Source organism: Pteronotus mesoamericanus, unplaced genomic scaffold, assembly GCF_021234165.1.
Source record: "Pteronotus mesoamericanus isolate MK-2021 breed Mesoamerican mustached bat unplaced genomic scaffold, CSHL_Meso_final contig_130, whole genome shotgun sequence".
Lineage (NCBI taxonomy): Eukaryota > Metazoa > Chordata > Mammalia > Chiroptera > Mormoopidae > Pteronotus > Pteronotus mesoamericanus.
Window position 1 is genome coordinate 4,002,092 of NW_026555060.1, and position 21,175 is coordinate 4,023,266.

At 42.5% G+C, this 21,175-nt stretch overlaps 1 protein-coding gene across 1 annotated transcript in view; it reads left to right on the forward strand.

Moving 5' to 3' along the window:
• Positions 1 to 20,226, forward strand: part of PARM1 (prostate androgen-regulated mucin-like protein 1) — a 100,630-nt gene extending 80,404 nt beyond the window's left edge. The window contains exons 3-4 of the mRNA XM_054591580.1: positions 4,679 to 4,757; positions 16,178 to 20,226. Of these exons, the coding sequence (XP_054447555.1) occupies positions 4,679 to 4,757; positions 16,178 to 16,262 (164 nt within the window). The 3' untranslated portion in view covers positions 16,263 to 20,226. The remainder of the gene's footprint in view (positions 1 to 4,678; positions 4,758 to 16,177) is intronic.
• The last annotated feature ends 949 nt before the right edge of the window (positions 20,227 to 21,175 follow it).

Consider the following 21,175-nt stretch of genomic DNA (forward strand, 5'->3'; position numbering starts at 1 on the left):
GGACATTTGTCTGAATATGCAGTCTAAGTTGTACATATTTCCCATCATTCTAAAAGAGTGAATCTGTGAAGTAAAATTTTATCTAAATGCTAAACTTTGAAATTTAATAAGCCAGATTATTACAATATTGTCCACTAACTAGTTTATAGATTTTAAAAATAAAATACATCCTACTGTTAAAAAAAATTATAAATAAATAAACAAAAACCTAAAAGAGGCTAGGGAAGTGTTTTCTTTCAGAGGTTGTTCAGGTTCACCCCATCACAACCTAATATTGCCATTTTGGATATGACTGGCAAGTGTCTTGCCAAAGAGGTCAGGTGTAACATTTCTTTAATGTTTAAAGTGAGGGAAAAAGAAAATGCCTCAATAAGAAGAGTCCCTAGAGGAACCTTAGAAGTCCTGGGAATATTGCTAAGCCCAGGAAGACAGGAGGGCACATTCGGGTCACACGAGGGAGGGGTCGTTTGGACAGGAGAGCTCCTGAGTGTGGAAGACTTCCTGCGACCGAGAAGGACTGACAGGTGTGTGACTAAGAGGGTGGGCATGTCTGTGGCCAGAGACGCAGATGTGGGGAGGAATGCACCTTAAAATTATGCCACAGTTCATTCCAGGACCGCACAGGGCACAGGACTGGGTCAAAGCAGGTCAAGAGATGACCTCCAGGGAAGCCTCCTTCCTCGAGTCATCTGACCAGGTCTGGCCAGAAGCATGGCCTTCTGAGAGTCTGCACTCTATCCAGACAGTTATCCCTAATGTGACTCTCCCTAGCTCCATCGTCCCTGGGAACTCAAAAGCACATGTTGCAGTGGTTGGACCATAGCGATAGAGTCATAGGAATAGATGCTCAGGTGAGACCTGGAGCAGGGGCCCCATGATGGATAGGGGAGGAGCCTGCTGCTGTGGGAACTTTCTTAACACAGTGGCTGAGCTCAAAGACTGCCAGTTATCTTTTGGGGGGCCAGTGTTACATTTATTTGTTTGATATTAAATGAATGAGTTACGTACCCATGATGGGCTAGAGACTGTAGTAGAGACGCAAGATGAATATGATTAGAATCTTCCTGGGGAAGCTCACCCAGAATGTTGGAAAGAAGCAGATACAAAGAGCTAACACGTGCAGCAACCCTGTAATTTACTTGCAGGTGTCAGAAAATCTTCTCAAAGTTGTCATGAAGAAAGAGTAGGAGTTGGCCAAGCTGATAAAATGGCCCAGGAAGTAACCAGTATACCAACGATTAAAAATGCAGACCCTGGAATGGAAGAAGCCTGGTTTCAAATGTTAGCTTACCCATTTACCAGATTATAAAACCTGAATCAAGTCTGTAATCTCTCTGAGCCTTAATTTTCTCGTCCACAAAGTGGGAATAATTCCACTCAGCTCAGAAAGCGAATGAAAGGAGGTGATAGCTGTAAAGTTCTCGGCACAATGCTAGGCCAAAGTAACCACCTGCAAACGTAGAATAGATTAATGGTACACTGAGAAATCCCAGTCTTAGAGAGGCCCAAAATTCAAGCGAGCTTTCGCTCACAGATCTGCAACAACCCTCTGGTCAGTCAGAGCGTGTTGGCATGGTGGAATGTGCTAGCACAGTGGAATGTTCTTGCACCTTAGATTATGAAATATACAGATAAGTTTACTCCAATCGTCTCTTAATTTCTTCTGGCTCCTGGGCTTTGCAGTATAAGTCACATCCAGTCTGTAGCTTCGGATCCCAATGAGAAAGAACTGTAATGCCAGCTACCATCCCACCCCCACCCTTAATGTCCTACCCACCAAGTGTCCACAGCTTCCTTCACAGGGCAAAGCCGCCCTTGCCCCAGCCACACGTGTACTTCCTTGTGTTTTCTTTCTCTGCCCCACCTTGAAAAAAGAAAAAGAGAAGGAGTAGAAGGGGAATTCCATTTTAGTTTAAACAGAGCTCAGTAGGAAATGACATTCGTTTTCACAAAGAGGAAATTAAGCCTTTTCCTTTACCATATAAAGTTGTGCTAATGTTGGCTCAGCCATCCCCTCATATATTCAAACTATAAGGCCCTGAGGTGTGGAACCTCCCAAGTTGAAAGTAGCAGCTGCTGTGGAGGTAACAGGGAGCTCAGGACACAAGTCATCCTAGGCTAGGGGCCTGCTGAAGGTCTTCTAGTTCCAGAGGACCCTCACTACCAAGGCTGACACCCTCTGAGAAGAGCCATTGGGTGGGAGAATAGTTCATAAGATGGCCCAAAGTACAGTCTATTTTACCTGACATGTTTTGGCCTCAGAGTGGGCAGTGCCAACCCTCAGAAGTGGGCAGCTGCCCTCATGGACACATCAGGTGGAAAATCACCTGCTAATTCCGGGTCTGGTCACTCGGCCTACCTATGACCAAGAAAAGGTGGGCTTAAAGAACCCCATTTAAAGACTGAAGTTCACTGAGAGCTGGACAGCCACCAGTCACATTGAGGAGAAGGCACGTTACTTGATCACTCAATGTTTTTGAAAAGAAAGAACAGCACTTGAGTTGGGGAATAGCCTGATTTTTCTTTAGAACGAGGTAGCATATAAATAAATTCAATAAATCACAGAATTGGAAGAGATCCAACTGCTCAGAGTTAGGGAAGAAACTTTGAAAAAGGTCAAATCTACAATTTCCTAGATTAAACTATCCCTGAGGCAAGAAAGAAGAGTTATAGGGAAACCAACTATATCCCATTTTCTAAAAGAGAATTAAATTAAAAGGTCAGTTTTTAAAATTGCTCCTAATTGCAATCACTGTATCTTTTTGAATCTTGAAATACTCCCAATACCTTACCTTGCAGTAATAACTCCTCACACAAGCTCTTAAAAGAACTGTCAATAGGCTTCCCTGAACTTTGAATTGTTACTAATTTCATCACAATCTGGAGGCTGAGAAGCTAAGTGCAGCCTTTCAAAGTAGGAATGGAGGCTTTTCCTACGGGGATCTGACCTCAAGCTTTCTCTGTTTGATCTGGACTGAACTTTTGGGGCCATAAGTCTATCTTGACAATAGTAAAAAAAGAAAGAGAAAAAGAAAAAAAGGAAGAGAAATGTGCTGATGATTATTCTAATCATGCTCTAAAAATTCCAGGGCAAGGAGATAGGCATGTGAGTATCCAGAAGTGTGGAAGCTCTGAAATGATGCAATACGGTCCATCTGTGTAGCCCTGGCCTTCGTCTCTGTTAGCAGTGAACCTCCCGGACTCTTTTAGAAATTACTGGCATGGATGTCTGAATAGTCTTCTTTCACTCAGAACTTTTGGGGAGTTACTACAGAGTTAATTAGTAGACTGATTTGCTTCTTAGCTCTACTCTAATTCCTTTGGTGGAAGGGCTAATAAGAACAATATACAAAAGATGTGAAAGATAAAAGGAGAAATGGCAAAATAACCTACAAATAATAAATCTCCAAAAATGTGGGGCAGACCCATCACCTTTGAGACATAGTCCGTGCCGGTCGGGCACCAGTCCAGCACAGTACATTTGGAGAGGACTTCAGCTTGGCACACAGAGTGTCTCACTTAATCCTCTGAAAATCGTGGGCAAGAGCAGAGTAGCTCTTCTTTCTCTGGTGCTGCAGGTGAGTGGCATACGAGTGGACAGGGTTAAACAGCTCACGGTCACACAGCTAATCATAGGGGAACCACACTTGAATCCACATATTCAGACTCTAGGTCTCTGATGCTCTTTCCAGTGTATCTCAGAGTCCTATTCATTTGCTGAAGTAGTAAATAATTTCCCAGTGGCCTGAAAGAGTAAATGGGGTCCCTACCACCAGTGTTAGTGCCAAAAAGTCACTTTAACTATAGAGGACAAGAGCTCAATTGATTCTTGGCTTTTCTAAGGTGAAATAAAGCTGAAGTATATACATTATTAGTCCAAAGCTCACACAAAAAGAGTGTTGTGCTTCAAAGCAGTAATCTCTGGAAGCAGTAGGGTAATTCCTCCAAGGCCACATGCTCAAAGGGTTTGTTTTTTTTAACTGTTCATTAGTAGTTGCCTTTGGACCCAGATTTCAAACTATACAATAAAACATTCATGTTAATACTGCAAACAAAAAATACCGTTACCTACCAGGCTTGACCTTATTTTTACACCAGACTCAACTTTATTCTCTACAAAATCAAATCTACCTTTCAAGGATGAAAACTGGACACACTTCCCAAAGAGGAATTTTTAAAAATGCTTTGATTTGATGGCCCCATTAAGATTAGTGCATGTCCTACCTAGATGACCCTTTTGAAGTGGACACCACTGATAAAGCTGTATGATTCTGATTTATTTTAAAACCAACCATATTACTTTGTAGCAACCCTTGAATAAAACATCCTATGTCTCCCGATATTTTGCAAATGGTAGAAAGAGGAGCTAGAGCTTATAAAAGAAGAAAATAAGATTTCAGGAGATTTGTATCCTCTACTCCTGTAAACAAAACAGCAACAAAAAATTGGTGTCTTTATTAAAAAGATAATCAAATATTACTGTGGACTGTTCTTTGATCTCTAGGCCAGCCAAAAGGTCTTAACAAATATTGCCATTTATCCAAACCTCACCTAGTATGAAAAGCATTTTGGTAATAGAATTAAGACCCTGGGTTTTGTTCTAGCTCTGACTTCTAGGTGAAAGGATCTGCGATGAACACATTTCTCATCTTCTCCCTGGTGCCCTCCTCCTTCACAGGCAGCATCGCCGCCATTACCGTGACTGTCATCGCCGTGGTGTTGTTGGTGTTTGGAGTTGCAGCGTATCTGAAGATCAGGTGAGACCTCACTCTTACTCAGAAAGGAAAGGATTCCATTTTGTTGGGCTCCAGGCTGAGAGTTGTTTTGCTGACTGCTTGTTTTTTAATAAGTATCGGGGCTCTCAGATACGTTGGCAGAGAAGTGAAAATGGCCAGTGTACTCCACGATGGACAGGAATAGATGGTACAGTGTCTGAACCTTGGCAAAGCAGAGGAAATTAGCTGAAATACCAGCATGATGAAGTAATGGAGCGAGAGTGAACCTGGAGTCAGAGACTGAGGCCTTGCCACTCTGCCCCTAACTCACCTCATCACCTTGAGGGAGGGGCCACGAGACTCCTGACCCTCAAGTTGTCTCATCTGTGAAATGGGGGACAGAGGTGGGCTCAGTGGTTCCTAAATACTGAAGTTCTGAACACTGATGTGTGGACGTGGACCCAGTCTGTAAGGAAGTTTTCATGGGTACTGAAGCAGAATGCTGAAAATGCAGGAGTGTGTGGTGTTTTTCGTAAGATTATTTTCTCCCCTGAGTATATCCTTATGCTTTTGTATTAAAAATATCTTTTATCATGAAATGAAGGTGATCACAGATGGTGGCTGAGATTTTCCGTTTCTTAGCCAGACAGAAAGGGACAACGCCCTGTGAGCCCCCACTTCTGTTGCCTACCACTCTGTGAAATTCCAACGTCTCAGAACCACATTGCTCACCCTGAATGTCCTTCCAGCTGCATAACACCAAGGATCAAGTGACAGTCTTATTTGCCAGTCTGTGCAGTGCCACCATGGTGAACACAGGGATATATGCTGCCATGGCGAACACAGCCACTCGTTGCCATTCGTCTCCCAGCAGCCTGAGCCACCTTTACAGAAGCTCCTTTGACCCTGTCACTCCCTCCCTTAAAACCGCCCAGTGGCTTCCCTGGCCACTTAGAATTAAATCCTAACCCCTCAGGCTGGCCCTTGAGCTCCTCCACGGACCCACCCCTGCCTACCTCTTCTCCATCATCACAGCTACCTCTCCTTTGTAACCGCTGAGCTGCAGTCACACTGGCTTTCTGTCCAATGCTTACAACAGGCCCGGTTCATTTTCTCTCCAGGCCCTCGGCTCTTCTGGGTCTCTCTCTCTGAAATCTCTTCTTTCTAATGCTCCCTCCTACATGGCTTTCATATCCCATCCTCCAGGAACTTTCCTTCCAGTTTGGTTCCCGTTATTAATTTTCTTGTTTTTATTTGGCCTGTTATAGCACTATCTATCATTTCATTTGCTTTTTATATATTTCTTTGTTTGGTGTCTCTTCCTGGCAAAAATGTAAGTTCCACAAGGACCCAGACTTTATCTGAGGGCAAATGCTGAGCACAGAGAAGACGCTTGATACATGGAATAACTGAAAAACTGAACAAGAGAATATAAGGTCTGTCCTGAAAGTATCCAGCCAAGTACTATGAAAAATAGAGACGTTTGTTGAAGAAGATACAAGATACAAGAAACACTGTACATAGGACAATGATGCCTCAGTCCCCTTCAAAGTAGGCACCGTGGGACCTCACGCAGTTCCCGTTGCCATGAGCTGCCCTGTTCTATTTTCCTAAATCTCATCGATAGTCTGAAATCTCTTCTCTTTCAAAGGTGATTTTAGTTTTGGGAAAAGCCAGAAGTCACAGAACACCAAATCTGGGATGTAGAGGGGTTGAGCACCTGGGTGATTTGATGTTTTGCCAAAAATCTCTGCATGAGATGTGATGCATGAGCAGGTACATTGTTGTGATGCAGCTGCCAATCACCAGTTGCGCATAGATGCGCCCTTCTAAATAATCCAAATAGTTTCTGTGGAGGGATGCTCAAGTTTAACGCAAAATTTGATGCAGATTTGTTGCTCTACTTACTCAGACATCTTGAATGTGACAGCCACACCATACACATGCTCACTCAATGGCATCTGCTGCCCTCATACCTAGTATAGTGATGTCATCATTGTTCACATATGCACATTCCAGTTCACTCTCGTTGGCTGCCAGGTGACATCGATGTCACGCAAACCATTCTTGTTGTATTAACAATGGCTGGATTTTTTCCAGACACACCTCACAGGCACTCGGGCACTGTCGCGTGTACTCACATACAATCCTGAGAGATGTCTCTCCACACAGCTGTGCTTCTTCCTCAAGAGGCACTGTGTCCTTCCCTCCTCTCATGGTTCCCCATGCAGAGATCATGCATTCAATATTTCAGCCCTACACACCCATCACCTTTGCTGCCCTCTCTCCTGGCCCTTCCTCATCAACTCCAGTCACCCTACACAGACCAGTGCCCACTAGGGAACTCTCTCTAGTTCCTTCCCTCTTATTTCCCTCCACCTTTTGTCCTAAATGTGCAGCCAAATCAATCAGGTAATGGTACCAAGTATAAGAGTGTCCTGTAATATCACCTGTACCTAAGATACGAAGAACAGGTGTAGAAGAGAAATTGTAAAAACAGGGCCAGCACTACCTGTGTTTTAAAGCCTTATAAAATCATCCTTAAGTCTCCTTCATATAAAAAAAAAAAAAAGACCTAAAAGCTTTTTCTTCATTAAGTCTATATTTCCTAGAGCAGCAAACTTAATTTTATGAATCATATCTTACTGAATGACACTCTTTTTCATCTGGTTTAATTACTAGTTTATTACTGCAGATACACTGTATTTTAGTTGTACAAGTAAAATTGGCTTTTATGAACTAGTCTAGGAACCTTATTCCCACTGTATAACAGTTTCTCTTTGTATTCGGGGGTGCTCAAAAAAAAGAGACCTACTGATCAATTTCGAGTCATTCCAGATTCACCACAGGTGAGCTTCTGATGGCCTATGTCACCGAAAATACAACCTCCACTGGAGTGTGGCTTGTAATAGAAATTCTTCCCTCTTGCCACACGCTTGCCAAAAATGATATTGAAATAACCTAAGGACTCCTTTCTTGACTTCAAGCAAACATGCAAGCTTACTATCTCAATCCTATCACCAACTATAGGGAGGCAGTCTAGAACAATGATTAAGAAAGCGTTCAGACCCTGCAAGCCGGGGGACCTCAATCTAAATTCCAGCCGCACTATTTTGGAGTAGGTTCTCATGTGATGTGAGCATGTTATGGAGCTTCACTCGCTCCCACCTCCCTCCCTTGTAAAATAAGGGCCATGATTTTTAACTCCTTGATAACATTGCTGGGAGGATGCCTGGATTCTGCTTCCCAAGTACGTAGCCCTGCCATCACCGCCATCATCATCGTCAACATCACAATGATCAACTGGAAGGGTCCCCACCAATAGCACAGTTGCTTGATGATAGTTCCTGAGTGTTAGCCGTGTGCCAGGCACCCTTCTGAGCATGGGACCGGGGGGTCGTATCAGTGATGAGACACGGTCCTGCCACCACAGAACTTGCTGTGTTTGGAAAATTTTGTGTGCAGGCTATTTAAATGGGTTCTAATGAGTGCTCATTAAAATTGCATAACATTTTATTCTAAAAATTTAAACTATATTTTCTCACGGCATTCTCAACACTAGATAAATGTGGTGAGTGATGAAACTGAATGAGCCATGATTTCTCTCCCCCAGATAGGTCCTCCCTGTAACATGCAGAAAGGCCCCCAGTGGTCTAAGGACTGCTATTCATCTTCAGCACTGCAAACTCAGGAATGAGTAAAGTGATCAGATCTCTGTTTGAAAACCCCCTAAGGAAAACCCCATCCTGTTGATCTGTTAATTATTTTGGCAAAATGATGACATAAAGAGGTTAATAACTATCATGAATCTAAAGGCTGTGCTAAAAACCTCTTCAAGTGTTGTTTTGCCAGATTCTTGGAAAGCCCAGCTAATCATTCATCAAAAATACATTTGGCTCAGTTGACAGATGTGCGTGTGTACGTGCATGTACACGCATGTGTGCGTGCGTGTGTATGTGTGTACCTAAGGCTGGGTTTTGCCTTGGCTGGAAATTTATTTTATTCCTATCGTCCCAGATTTCTGAGAACAATAAGAGGAAAAGAGGCCTGTTGTCTGTGGTCGTTTAGCTCATTTGGCTGGAGTAGCAAGCGACTGAAATCACAACCCATGAGGGAACCATTAGCTTCTGGCCTGAAACACGGGTTATGTCCCTGCAAATGGAAAAGAAGAGTACACTTTGCGAGGTCAGCCTCACATCCAGAAAAAGGGCACACCTTGCAAGCTCTGCTGACAGTATCTTGGCAGTTTCACCTTTGCCCCCGAGTTCTCTCTACCTCCCTCTGAAGGCCTCAGCAAACTCATTAGCTATCTGTTTTCACACTCCTATTCTTTGGGGACCAGACCTCAGTTTTGCCACAGCGACCCCTGCCTAGAGAACCACATTTCTCTGCGACATGAGCCACCTTTGGATGTGGCTTCTAGATACGAACTGTCCTGAACCAGGGCTCTTCTCTGTTATCTACTGGCCCCCTCCCCCATTTTAGCCAGCCTCAGTGTGGTTAGTTTCTACTTACCATTTAGGCAAATCGTAATCTCCCTGATCTTTAATATTTTCATCTGCCAAAATAGAGCTAATAATACCTCTCTTTCAAGCTAGTTTTGAAGGTGAAGTAATAAATCGAGAGAGTACCCGGAGAGACCAGAGAGCACGGTGGTGAAGGGCACGGACAGCAGGGCAAGGGTGTCAGTCACTCTGTGTGCAGCTGCTTCCATTGTAAAATGGGACTATACCAATACCTCACTCATGATAGTGGCAAGGATTAAATTATGATACAAAGAAACATACAGTGCCAGGGATGAGATGAGAGTGACGGAAGGGCCAACTACTATTCGAATCGTCATTAAAACAATGCTTACTTCTCGGGGCTTAGTAAGATGGTAACTGCCAACAGTCCCATTCAGTGGGCATCAGGGAGTCAAAGGAGAGCGGAGTCCTAGGAGGAGTGGGGACATGGCTCAGCAGCTCAGTTTTCTCATGTTCCATTTGGCAGCTTCAGTTGTGCTTTTTCTAAATGCCCGTGAAGTTGCATCCATGTTGTAAGTTCAGAAATAGAAACGATCTCTGAGCAGTCTTTATTCCAGGGCTTGTTTGCAAGTTTAAAAGAAAGCAAAGGTCTTGCCTGACTCTTGCAGAAGGGCGCCTTTAATTAGCGATGATTGAAGAATGAGGTAAGTCGGTTTTGTTTTATTTAAATTGGCTCAAAACCGTTCAACCACAAGATAATCCCCTGCGCAGGAGACCATATCTGCTATCGCCAGCAACGTGGATGCTGCTATAATTAGGCGTGCTGGTAACCCAGACAGACAAGACGGCTGTTCCCTTCACAAAAATAAATGTGATATTGATTTACAGACACAACAGGGCCTCGCTCTAAAGGCGTCTTGTTAGAAGTCACCTGTTTTGCTTTAAGTCTTCTGGTAATTATATTTTATACAACTGGATTCTTTCTGGTTGTTGTTAGCTTTAAAGAGTAGACGCAGCCAGTCATAAAGGTTAAGGTCTTCTAGAATTTGTGACCTACAGGTTGTCTTTTTTAGATCAGCTTTGGCATTCTGAAGGTCTAGGTGACTTGATTCGCTACCTCAACCTTCAGAGTACATAGGAATCAATGGGAGAGTTTATTAAAAACACAGTTTCCTGGGTCTCAGCCCCATAGGCTCTGCTGCAGTAGGTCAGGGTGGGGCCCGTGCATCAGCATTTCTCACCAGCTCACAGGCGGTGCCAGCACTGCTGGCCTGATCTACCCTCATTTCCTAACATTCCCAACACACACTTTAGAGTTTCCCAGATAGACTGCCCTGCTGTTTCACACCTCTGTTACTTTGAACACATTGATCCCTCTGTTGGAGGTGTTTGGTCCACCTCTTTTTTATCTAGTTAATTCCAAGTGGTCTAACTCTAAAGGGACCCCCTCCAAAAAAAAGTCTCCTTCCCACCCTCTCCACAGTGAGTTCCTTGCTGCACGTACCTCCTTTGTAGCGCTCACTTCCCTGCCCTGGAATCGTGTGCTCTGCCAGTCTCCACCACCACAGGGATATGAAGCCCCTGGCAGTACCTGGAATAGAATAGTTGCTTTATAAACATTATTATCTGACTGGGATGCTTCTGGGTAGGAAAGTTTGGGGAAAACAGTATTTGTTTCCTACAAATCAGGAGAAAATAGGTTGAGAGAAGGAAAAGTCATGGAAACCACACACGTGTACTAGTTACCCCATGACTCAACTTGTTTACAAATAGACAGGTGTGCCCTTGTGTAGGCCTTTTTGTAATGAGTGTCTGCCAGTATGATATCTGGTAGATAATTTTAAAAAATAAAATTAAAAAATTATATCTGTTCCTTCAAAGTAAATATGGTTATTTCAAGATTAGTTTGAAAGTAACTGCTTTTTAAAAGAAACTGAGACTTTGTAAAGAACACTTTGAAAATATTTTGAAATGTTTCTGTCGTTGGGATTTTGGTAATAAGAAGATGAAACTGATAGAATTCCTGAATTATGATACTCTTTCTGCCACAAACTTGCTATGGTAACTGTGGTCAAATAAAATCACCCCTAATGATCACAGTGTCCTTGGCTTCAAAATTGTAGCCCACAATTCTTAGTTTTGACAAATGAGCCATGATTATGTAAGACATTAACATCAAGGGAAGCTGAGTGAAGGGCATATAGGAATTTATCTTTGCAGTTTTCTATAAATCTAAAATCATTCCACTATAAGAAGTTTATTTTTTAAATTATAGTTCAATAGTTACCATGCAGATGAATTGTCTGCTCCTGCCCCAGAGCCTTTGCATGTGCTGTTCTCTCTGTCTGTAGTGTGTCTCTCAGATGTCCATGTGGTTCATCCACATCTCCTTTGTGTACCTGCTCAAATGTCATCTTAATGAGACCTTCCCCTAGTGCCATATGCAAAAGTATAATCCCCACCTCCCATTTGGAATTCCTCACTTCCCTTTCCTTGTTTTATTTTCCTCTATGGCATTTATCACCATCCACCATATTATTTTTCATGTCTTATTTATTGTGCCTGACCCCACTAAAATGTAAGCTCCTTTAGGACAGGGAGTTTGGTCTTTTAATTCACCGAAGTATCCCTCAGGCCCCAGCAGAGAGACTGATAAATGATAAATCATAAAAGCACTAATGATTGAGTGGCAAGGCTTGCTTGACTAAAGAGCAGAGGGAAGTTAATAAAGTTGGAGCCTCGATGGGGAACTGTGGTTGACTGACCCTTATACAGGAGAATGTGTTTTCCAAAATATGTTAGTTTTGACACAAGAAAGTAAAACCTCATTCATTTTCAAAGACAATTGAGTTTCCATTAAGTATTGATGTTACAGTTATCTTAAAATAGGTACCATTTTGTCATTGTGGAGAAGGCCTCTAACTACAATGTGACCACCACATGTAGCAATTGTCATCAACAAGGATTCACCAAATGGGGAAGGGGTGAGTAGGAAGGGCTGCTTCCTATTAGAGCAAAGTCAGTTGAGAAGGAAGCCATGAGGCAAGGACTTAATGTAAATCACTCCCTGTTTGTCCCCTGGGCTCTGCTCTTAGCTAACTAAGCCATACAATACAGTCGGATAACATTGACCATCAGCACAGTGCCATTGATTAACAGGGACTGTGAGCACTGTGCCAAGTCATTTAAAGCCACATCATCACATGGGAGAAAGTTAGCTGCAATTCTCTTTCTTCTTCCTATATTTAAGGTCAACATAATGGCTTTGACCCTTTGTGTTCTTTAATGAGATGCTTTCACTTTGCCACAGTTATATTGTACAATATAACTGCCACAGGCCACGCTACTCCCTGCTGGCATTGGCCAACCGAACTCTACATATGCTATGTATGTACTACTGAATACGTGCAGTTGTCATCAAATATTTATAAAAGAACCCCTGCATCAAGAGCAACCTATTCGATGTTCAGAAAATAAGATGAAACACAAGACACAGTCTGTCCCCAAGAGGTTTACTATCTGAGGGGAGCCAAGTCACAGCAAGTAGAAACAGCTGTGTTGGACGTGTTCCAATCTTCGCTAAGAAACTGAGTAAACAAAACTGCTTTGACCTGAAGATGATGTCATCCCTACAGATTGCTATTCAGATGGAAATGAGATGAAGCAGTGTGGCGTGGTAGAAGAGGGAGACCTAGGTTTTAGTACCAGCTCTACCATTAAATCACATGGAAAAAGTCATCTAGATTCCCTGAGCCCCACCTTCCTAATTTTGGGAATGGGAGCATTTTTACCTCTTTGACTCCATAAATGCCAGTCTAGAAACCTCCCCTATTTCTATTTAAAACGTGCCATATTTTAAGAAGTTCTGACCTAGAGAGATAGTTTAAAGTGATCATTAATGATTCTCCCCTTATCTCACGCACACACGCACAAAAATGTGTTTGTCCAACTCTTTCTAGATATGGTCAGATTTAAACAAACCTGGCCTGAATCCCAGCACACCCAATTCTTCTTGTTTAGGCTCATTAATACATTTATCATGCCCTTTGGGTTGGGTCAGTACACTCCCAAATTTGGTTTATCTGTATCTCTTGCTCTGCTATCCTCAGTTATCAGTATTTTTCTTAACTCACTGTTTAATCGAATAAGAGGACTAAGAAAAATAAAAGGTCCATCTATTCCTTTGTTTTACTACTGTGTGTGCAGTAGATATCTCTTCCAATACAGCAGATTCAGATACAGTTCTGATCAAATCTTACCTGAAATAGCCATTATCAGTAAAGCCTGATGACCAGAAGATTTTTAATTAACCTCACTCCAGAATGACAATAATTTTTAACAATTCAAATAACAATAACATAAGAAGTTGGTCCTATAACTGTGTCTAGGGCTCAATTTCAGGAGTTGCTGGTGGGAGGGAGGCTCAGTTTTCACTCAACGCCTTTCTTTTCACTATTTACAGATTTGCCATGGGTTTGTGTAAGTTTCATTATAATAAAAATTAAAAAGCAACATTGCCCAACACCTATTATGCATTTATTATGTGCCAGGCCCTTTTATATGCATTACCTCATTTAATCCTTCCAATGACCCTGACACAATTTTTTTTCTCGTTTCTCCATTTTATAGTTGAATAAACGGGGTTAAAAACACATTCGAGGACATACATCTATTGGCCCTACTGACATCTTAAGGGAATAAAATTATATGATAGAAATAAAAATGGTGCGAGAAATTAAATTACCATACAAAGGTGAGGGAGGAATGCCCTGTCGACAAAGGAGCATGTTTATTAGGTGGACGTGAGCCAGGCTTGCAATACTAAGTCATGCTGAAATTGGGGCTCGCCTCTAGTCTCATAATCCCCAGATTTTCACTTCTCCTTCTGCAGCTTCCATTTCTCAGCCATCCTGTTAAAGGATTTGAGTGGGATTGGAAGTTTAAAATGTGGGGGAAATGCTGGCAATGGATAGCTGGTGACCTCAGATACCAAAGCTGGCCTCTCCATTCGGTCCATCAGAAGGTCAGTGTTGTGTTATTTGTGATCTCTGTCCTCTTCACATGCACAGAAATGAATGTGGACCTTTAGCGAAAACAAAACATATTGTGGAACACCCTCAAGCTTCCAGGTGTATAGATTGGGTCAGCTGAGCCAGCCTTTGGGACAGAAATCAGGGTTTTGAAGGCTAACAGTTTGAAACCAGCACATCAAGGGTCTGGTTTTTTTCAACAGATCATCTGTTTTTGAATACCTGGCAGATGGAAATAAGCTTCAGAGAGTGACAACAATTATTTTAGCAACAAACATTAATATAGCAAATGCTTTCTGTGCTCCTCAGATTATTTTTCACTTTGTTTCATTTTCATATCTAGTTAAGACAAAAATTAGGGGAGCTGCGCATGTTTATCTGCACTATATATAGCGTAGCTGATTTCCAGCGGCAAGGTGTAATAATTCACATGCTAGCATGAACCTCCGAGGCACCATGTGCTCATTTTGTGATGTTTTCCCAATCTTTTCATTAGTTTTAATATAAAACGACCTTAATACTTCCCAGGAAGCTCCCAGTTTGTGAACAGATTGGCCTTTCGAGATGTATTTTTTTTTCCCAATCACTGGTTTTTGCACCAACATTTATTGACAACTAACTATGTGCCAGATATTCTTCTGGAGCTAGAGCTAAGAACAACAAACAAAAAGAAAGAAAGAAAGAAAGAAAGAAAGAAAGAAAGAAGGAAAAGAAAAAAGAAACAGGCAAATAATCCGTACTTACGGTCTAGTTAGAATAGAGGGGCAATAACTAAAAAGGGAAGTACATTACACGAGTATGGTATGGTAGAAGGTGATGAGAAAAATAAATCAGGGAGTGCTAGGGTGGGAGGAGAGTTGCAAGTTTAAATGGAGCTCTTAAAGAAGGCCTCACTGAGAAAGAGCTTTTTGTACAAAGACTTGAAGAAGATGAAGGAATGAGCCAGGGGGAGATCGGGAGGACAGTTGTTCAAAACTGAGGGAACCAGTAAGGGCAAAGGCCCTGAGGCAAGAGTATGCCAGGCATGAGGGGGAAGAGCAGGGAGACCAGCATGTTGAACCAGAGGGAACAAGAACTGGAATAGTAGCTGATGTGCTCAGGAAAGTAATGAGGGCCAGATCCTGCAGGGCTTCGCAAACTTTTTGTAATGACTTTGGCTTTTACTTGTGAGAGGAGGAGCCTCTTAAAGAATTGAAGAGAGGAGTGATAACAATCTGACTTCAGTTTCTCATAGAAATAATATTAATTGTGGGACAGGTTCCCAGAATGACTCACCAAAGACTGTTAAACCCATATTGCCGTTGAACTAAGGTGCTAATCAGACTCTGGGAAGCTGAGCTCAGAGCACTGGACTTAGATCCAGGAGGTAGGGGTTTGGCTCATAGCTCAGTTGTGTGATTTGGGACACGTCAATTAACATCTCTGAGCCCCATTTTTCTCACTGGAGAAATAAAAATAAACAATGCCTGCCCATGGCTTTGTTCACTTGAGAAACAAGTGAAAACAAAACGGAGACGCCCTTTGTAGACTGTAAAACACTCTGTAAACGTCAGGAGGGGCAGCAACAGCAACAGTGGTTGTGGTTATGTCATTCTTATTTCAGGGAAAATTAAGTCCAAGACCTAACTCAAAATACCCAGAATGCACCTCTCCCTTCTTCCCATTACTTCTTTTTAAATAGCCATGGAAATGGGCCTCTCTTTCTCCAACACTGGAGGTCAAGGAGAGAGACAGGACCCTGCCGATTTCAACAGAAGGTGCCCTCTGGGCTCCCAGTTGATGCGTCGTAACTTACGGGGTGTTTGTAGACCGGGGCCTTCGTGGTTGCCAGGGGATGCCTAGGGAAGCATCACAGCTCCCCTCCTGTGTGCCCTGTGCATCTTCCCGGTTCTGCAGCAGGGCACTAGGCTGTTCTCAGATGGGCAACTTCTCCAAGTAACCACAGCCGTCTTCTCCTTCCCACCAGGCATTCGTCCTACGGAAGGCTTCTGGATGACCACGACTACGGGTCCTGGGGCAACTACAACAACCCTCTGTACGACGACTCCTAACAAAGGAACGTGGCCTGGGACGAGGGATAACTGCTCTTTATTTATAAGTGCTTACCCAGTAGATTTAATTACAAGTACCTGATGCGCATTGAGCGACAATCTTAAAGCCCTGTTTTATTGGTTTGGTTATTTCATTTTCCTCCCTCTCCTTTGGCTACTACAACCTCCCCTTTCTGATACAAAAAGAACCATATTTAAAGGTGTACGGAGGCTGATTTGCAGCTGAAATGGGCCAACCTTGGGCAGCCAGGCCAGACCACCACGATGGAGGCTACTGACCCCACCACAGGACCCACTGCGAGGACTGAGGAGGAGGAATCCACTTGTTTTGTCGGGGGCTACTTTTAGGGGAACTTTTTGTCTGTGGCATTCCTTAAAACTTTTATTTAGGAGATAACATTAAATCTCTATGAGTGGGAAGGAAATGAGTACTGGGAGGATTTCACCCTGCAGATGAGGAAGCAGGGATTTCTCAGAGTCCTTTCTAAGCTCTATTCACCTGGTTGTGTCTGACAGGACCCCTGCTTGGCTCTACAAGCTGCACCAAGCTCCTGAGCTGCCTAATTAATGAAAGAGGAAACTAGAAAGTGCCCAAGGAGGTCAGCAGGCAGAGGGACAGAGTTGCTGGCTACTGTCAGATCTCAGCGTACCTTCTCCCTGTTCTCCCCTCCAGGCCTCCTGTCCCTGCTCAGGATGGCTGTCCTGGTCAACAGCAGCTGGCATCCCAGCCCACAAACCTTCCGTGGAGTTGCGGTGCCACGGGAGAAGGCTGGGAAATGAGCTTAGAGAAGAGAAAGCAAGAGGCATGTGGAGAGAGGGTACAGGGGGGAGTGGAGGAGGGAGGGAGCTGGCGTGCACTGAGTACCTCCTCAGGTAAAGCGGGAATCCGCTCTCAGGAACTGTCAGAGGTGTCCACTGCTTGAAGGAGCCCACAGAGTCCCTGCTTTATACCCACAAAGCAACTGGTTCACTGCCTTACTGTCTGTTAGGTAATAGGTATAAATTGTTTTTTTTTAAAATTAAGACACTAGTCTATCGGTAATTGCTCAGTGAGGCATTTCCATAGTAAACAGACAGAGCGATTAATCCATTTATTATGACCATACACTTACCTTACTACCATATTTTGCCATGTATAATCACACTTTTTTGCCTAAATTTTTGAGGGAAAAATAAGATGTGCATTATACATGGGTATAATGATTACATACCATGGGCATAATATAAAAATACCATGTATATTGTGCCCCAAAACAGGGGTGTGCATTATACATGGCAAAATATGGTAATTCTGCCCTTCAGTAGATCAAAAGCCCTGGGTAGATCGTCTTAAAATTCCTCATAGCAAATTTTGAGAAAGAACTGACCATTTCTGCAGGTATCCATTGTAGTGGCCCTCAACCAGCAGGCAGGTCTGTACCCGCCTGCCCCACCCCCGCAGGGAAGGGACATATGAAGATGCCCTGTGACATTTTTGATTGTCACAACTTGGGGGTGCTACCAGTGGGTAGGAGACCATGGATGCACTAAATATCCTACAATGCACAGAAGAGTCCACGACAACAAAGAATTATCTGGCCCAAAGTGTCAACAGTGCTGAGTCTGAGAATCCATAATTTATTGCAGTACCCATTATGACAAAAAAACACTCCAAGGTTTTTAATAAATAAAATGACTTGTTAAATTTTTATCTCACAGTGTTTAATTTGATAGCTGACGGGTTGTTTTGGACACGCACGTTGCCTTTTTTTTTTTCTTTTTGTGTCCTAGGTAGCTTTCTTCCATAGCTATAACTGTCCCCCTATAACACCAGATAATAGCAACCAGCATCTGATGTCCTGATTTCATGGAGGAGAAAACATACGTAGGGTCCATTTCAAAATGTGTTACACTGTCCAATAGTGTCACAAAGAACTTGACACTGGTCAATTTTTATTTCTGAACTTGGACCTGCTGCCATGACTCTGTTAGTTTCCAGAAACTTGACCCTCAGCTCATTCTGTCACTCAGTATGGCAGGCAAAGCACTGGCCTGTAAGCTGCCACTGCCATGCTGTCCTAGACCCTCTGGTGTCAAAGACACCAGGATCCAGGCCATTGCCACAAACCCGCCATGCAACACTCTGAGCAAACTTTATTCCTAAACTCCTCAGGGACCAAAGGAGAATGGGCAACCTCCAGAGGGATTTTACAAAAGGAGTGGGTAATGAGGAGGAGAATTCTGACGTCTCTGATTACTATTTTTTCATATTAGTGTTATTCTCAGAAAAAAAAATTCCAGAAATGACCACCGATGCTCCTTTTGGCCAAGCTTGACCTGAATAATTGTCCCTGTTTCCTACCTTCACTCCGTGCATGGGCTTTCAGTTCAGCAAAAATAAAAACAGAATATTCCATAGTTTGTCCCTCAGTCAAAAACATTTTGACAAAGGGTCCACGAAACACCTTTATAGAGGTGCACTTCTGATATTGCTTCTGTCATAAACGCTGGATCAGAGGACGCAGCCTCTTGCCAAGGAATTTTGACCAACTATAAGCCATGAATCCAGCCAGCATCTTTCCTTACCGAAGGCTGTGATTGTGCAAGAGCAGTTGATGCATCTGTTGCTTTTATTAACTGCCAAATTCTTAGGAAAAAGAGAGGGTTCTAGACCTAAAGCAGATCTCACCCAGCAGGCAGTGTTACACACACACACCACCACCACCCCTAAGGTGATAGCTTCCTATTAAACTCTCACACTCCTTATTATGTTAGTATAAAATACCAATGGGTAGAACCTTATTTTGCCAAATGCATTTCTTTTTTATTTTTGAATTGGCCAAAAGATTTCAGCAACTGAATTCAACAAATGTTGCTACACGTACACACACAAGAAAGATGTGGCTAAAATTGATGACCTTTACATCAGCAAGAGTCTGTCCAGCTCTACCCAAGGGAGACGGCTCCAGTGGATCTAAACAACCGTCCAGGGACAGGGTTAGTCAAAGCATTAGAGGAATGTCAGAGCAGGAGGGAGGCGAGCAGCCTCTTCTAGACTATAGCCTGCAAATGATGAAACAGTGAGATTCAACTTCATTTTCTTTTCCCGTGGCCCTAATGAAGTCTCCTGCCCTCTTTGAATATCTGTCTTCATTTCTTAAATGAGGGTGATGCTTTCATATTGACCTCACCCCATGCTACCTCACAAATGTGTTGTGAGGACTAATGAAATCATGTCTACAGTGTTTTCAGTTTCTGCAGAAGAATGTTTATAGACATTTTAAGTATTTTAAGTATTACATAGATATATAAGTGATCTCAGTTTCTTGTTTGTTACTATACCAGTGTGTCGTTTTTACTTAAATCTGTAAAATTACAGCTGTGTTGTAGCCAGATCAGACAGCTGTTACAGCTCCAGGCTACTCCCCAGTGCAGCCAACTGCCTGAGGGTTAACCATGCCTGGAACCACAAAGGTTAGTTTCCATCTCCAAATGCAGGATGGCCTGGGACATAGGCCTCACAGACTGTTGAGTTAGGATCCAGGAGGTTAGGGTAGCACAGTATGGATACCTGAGCAATAGACCTCTTTACCACCTGGGGGTCTTCAGGGTTCTTTGTGGAGTTGATTTTCATTTGATGTCCTCTGTTTGCCCTTCATCTTGTTTGCAAGGGTGCATGGTTCAATCCCTTGCACCTGGAAAATGAATTTTGCAACTAGGTCAGATGCTAATTTGCACGCTGATTCACCTTCTTTGCCTTTAACCTCTTTTTTGGCAAATGAATGTACCATTTCAACTTTGATTTTAAAGTGCTAGTTGACACTGGTAATAGTGCTAACCAAGAGACCAATGCCAGATTGCTTTCTTGGGGTGAGTTAGCCAACATCATTTAAAGATGGAAAGACCTGCAACTTCTTTGATATTTGATGTGATTGTATCTACATTTGTTGTAAGACATATTGCATACCAATTATATCAATTAAAGTTGTTAAAAGCTTGCGTCTGACAGTGGTGATTCACATTTGATATATTACTCAAGCCATTTAGTTGATATGCCCAATATTGCTTATATTAAGTAGCACTGGCTTGTTCTTATAGAGAGCTCATCCCACATCAATAAATAATATTTTCTGCAGAGCAGGGAGGTCTCTCTGATCTTGAAAAAGAATTGAAGAATATCAGAAATGAAGAAACTTTCCAAGCAGTGATTTTACTTTTAACCCTATACTGTGCCTTGTAAAATAGATATTAAAAAAAATATTTTGATTCAATAAATAGATGTTGATGCATACTCCAGTCATATAAAAGCATATTGGCATTAGCAATATATTTGATAGTACTTGGTTCATTCTCTTTCAAAAAATTACATTCAGCATACCCATCTTTATCTGACAGTTAAATGGCAAGGAATCTCAATCATCCAAAACAGAACTTCAACTCCCAGAAGCTAACCAAAGGTTATTCTGATTCTGAAGAAAAGAGCAACACCAAAGCCCATGCATCTTGCAACATAGGAGCGGAATGGAACCATTTGCAACCTAGAGTTTGTTGATTTCACAGTGCATGTAAACATCAGGTCATATTTGATAAATTTAGATACCTGGCCTCCAGGGGCACAGGATGGAGGATTGACTGGGAAGAGTTAAGATGAAGACAGAATGGGAAGAAAGCATGGATTTTTTGGTATTTTTGTTAAGGACCTACTATGGACATGAAAACAAATAAAGTCTCCTTTATTCCACACTTGCCTGAATGGGACTGGTCAGGAAGCATTTTAAATGCACATAGAAAGAAAGGGCTTAATAATAATAAGTGGAGTTTATATATTATGAGTTCTTGGATTCAAATCAATATTTTTCCCACCATGATTGCTTTTTTAAGTCAGTAACCTATCTACAATCTCTTACTCCCCTGAAATTCAACAGTACTAACCA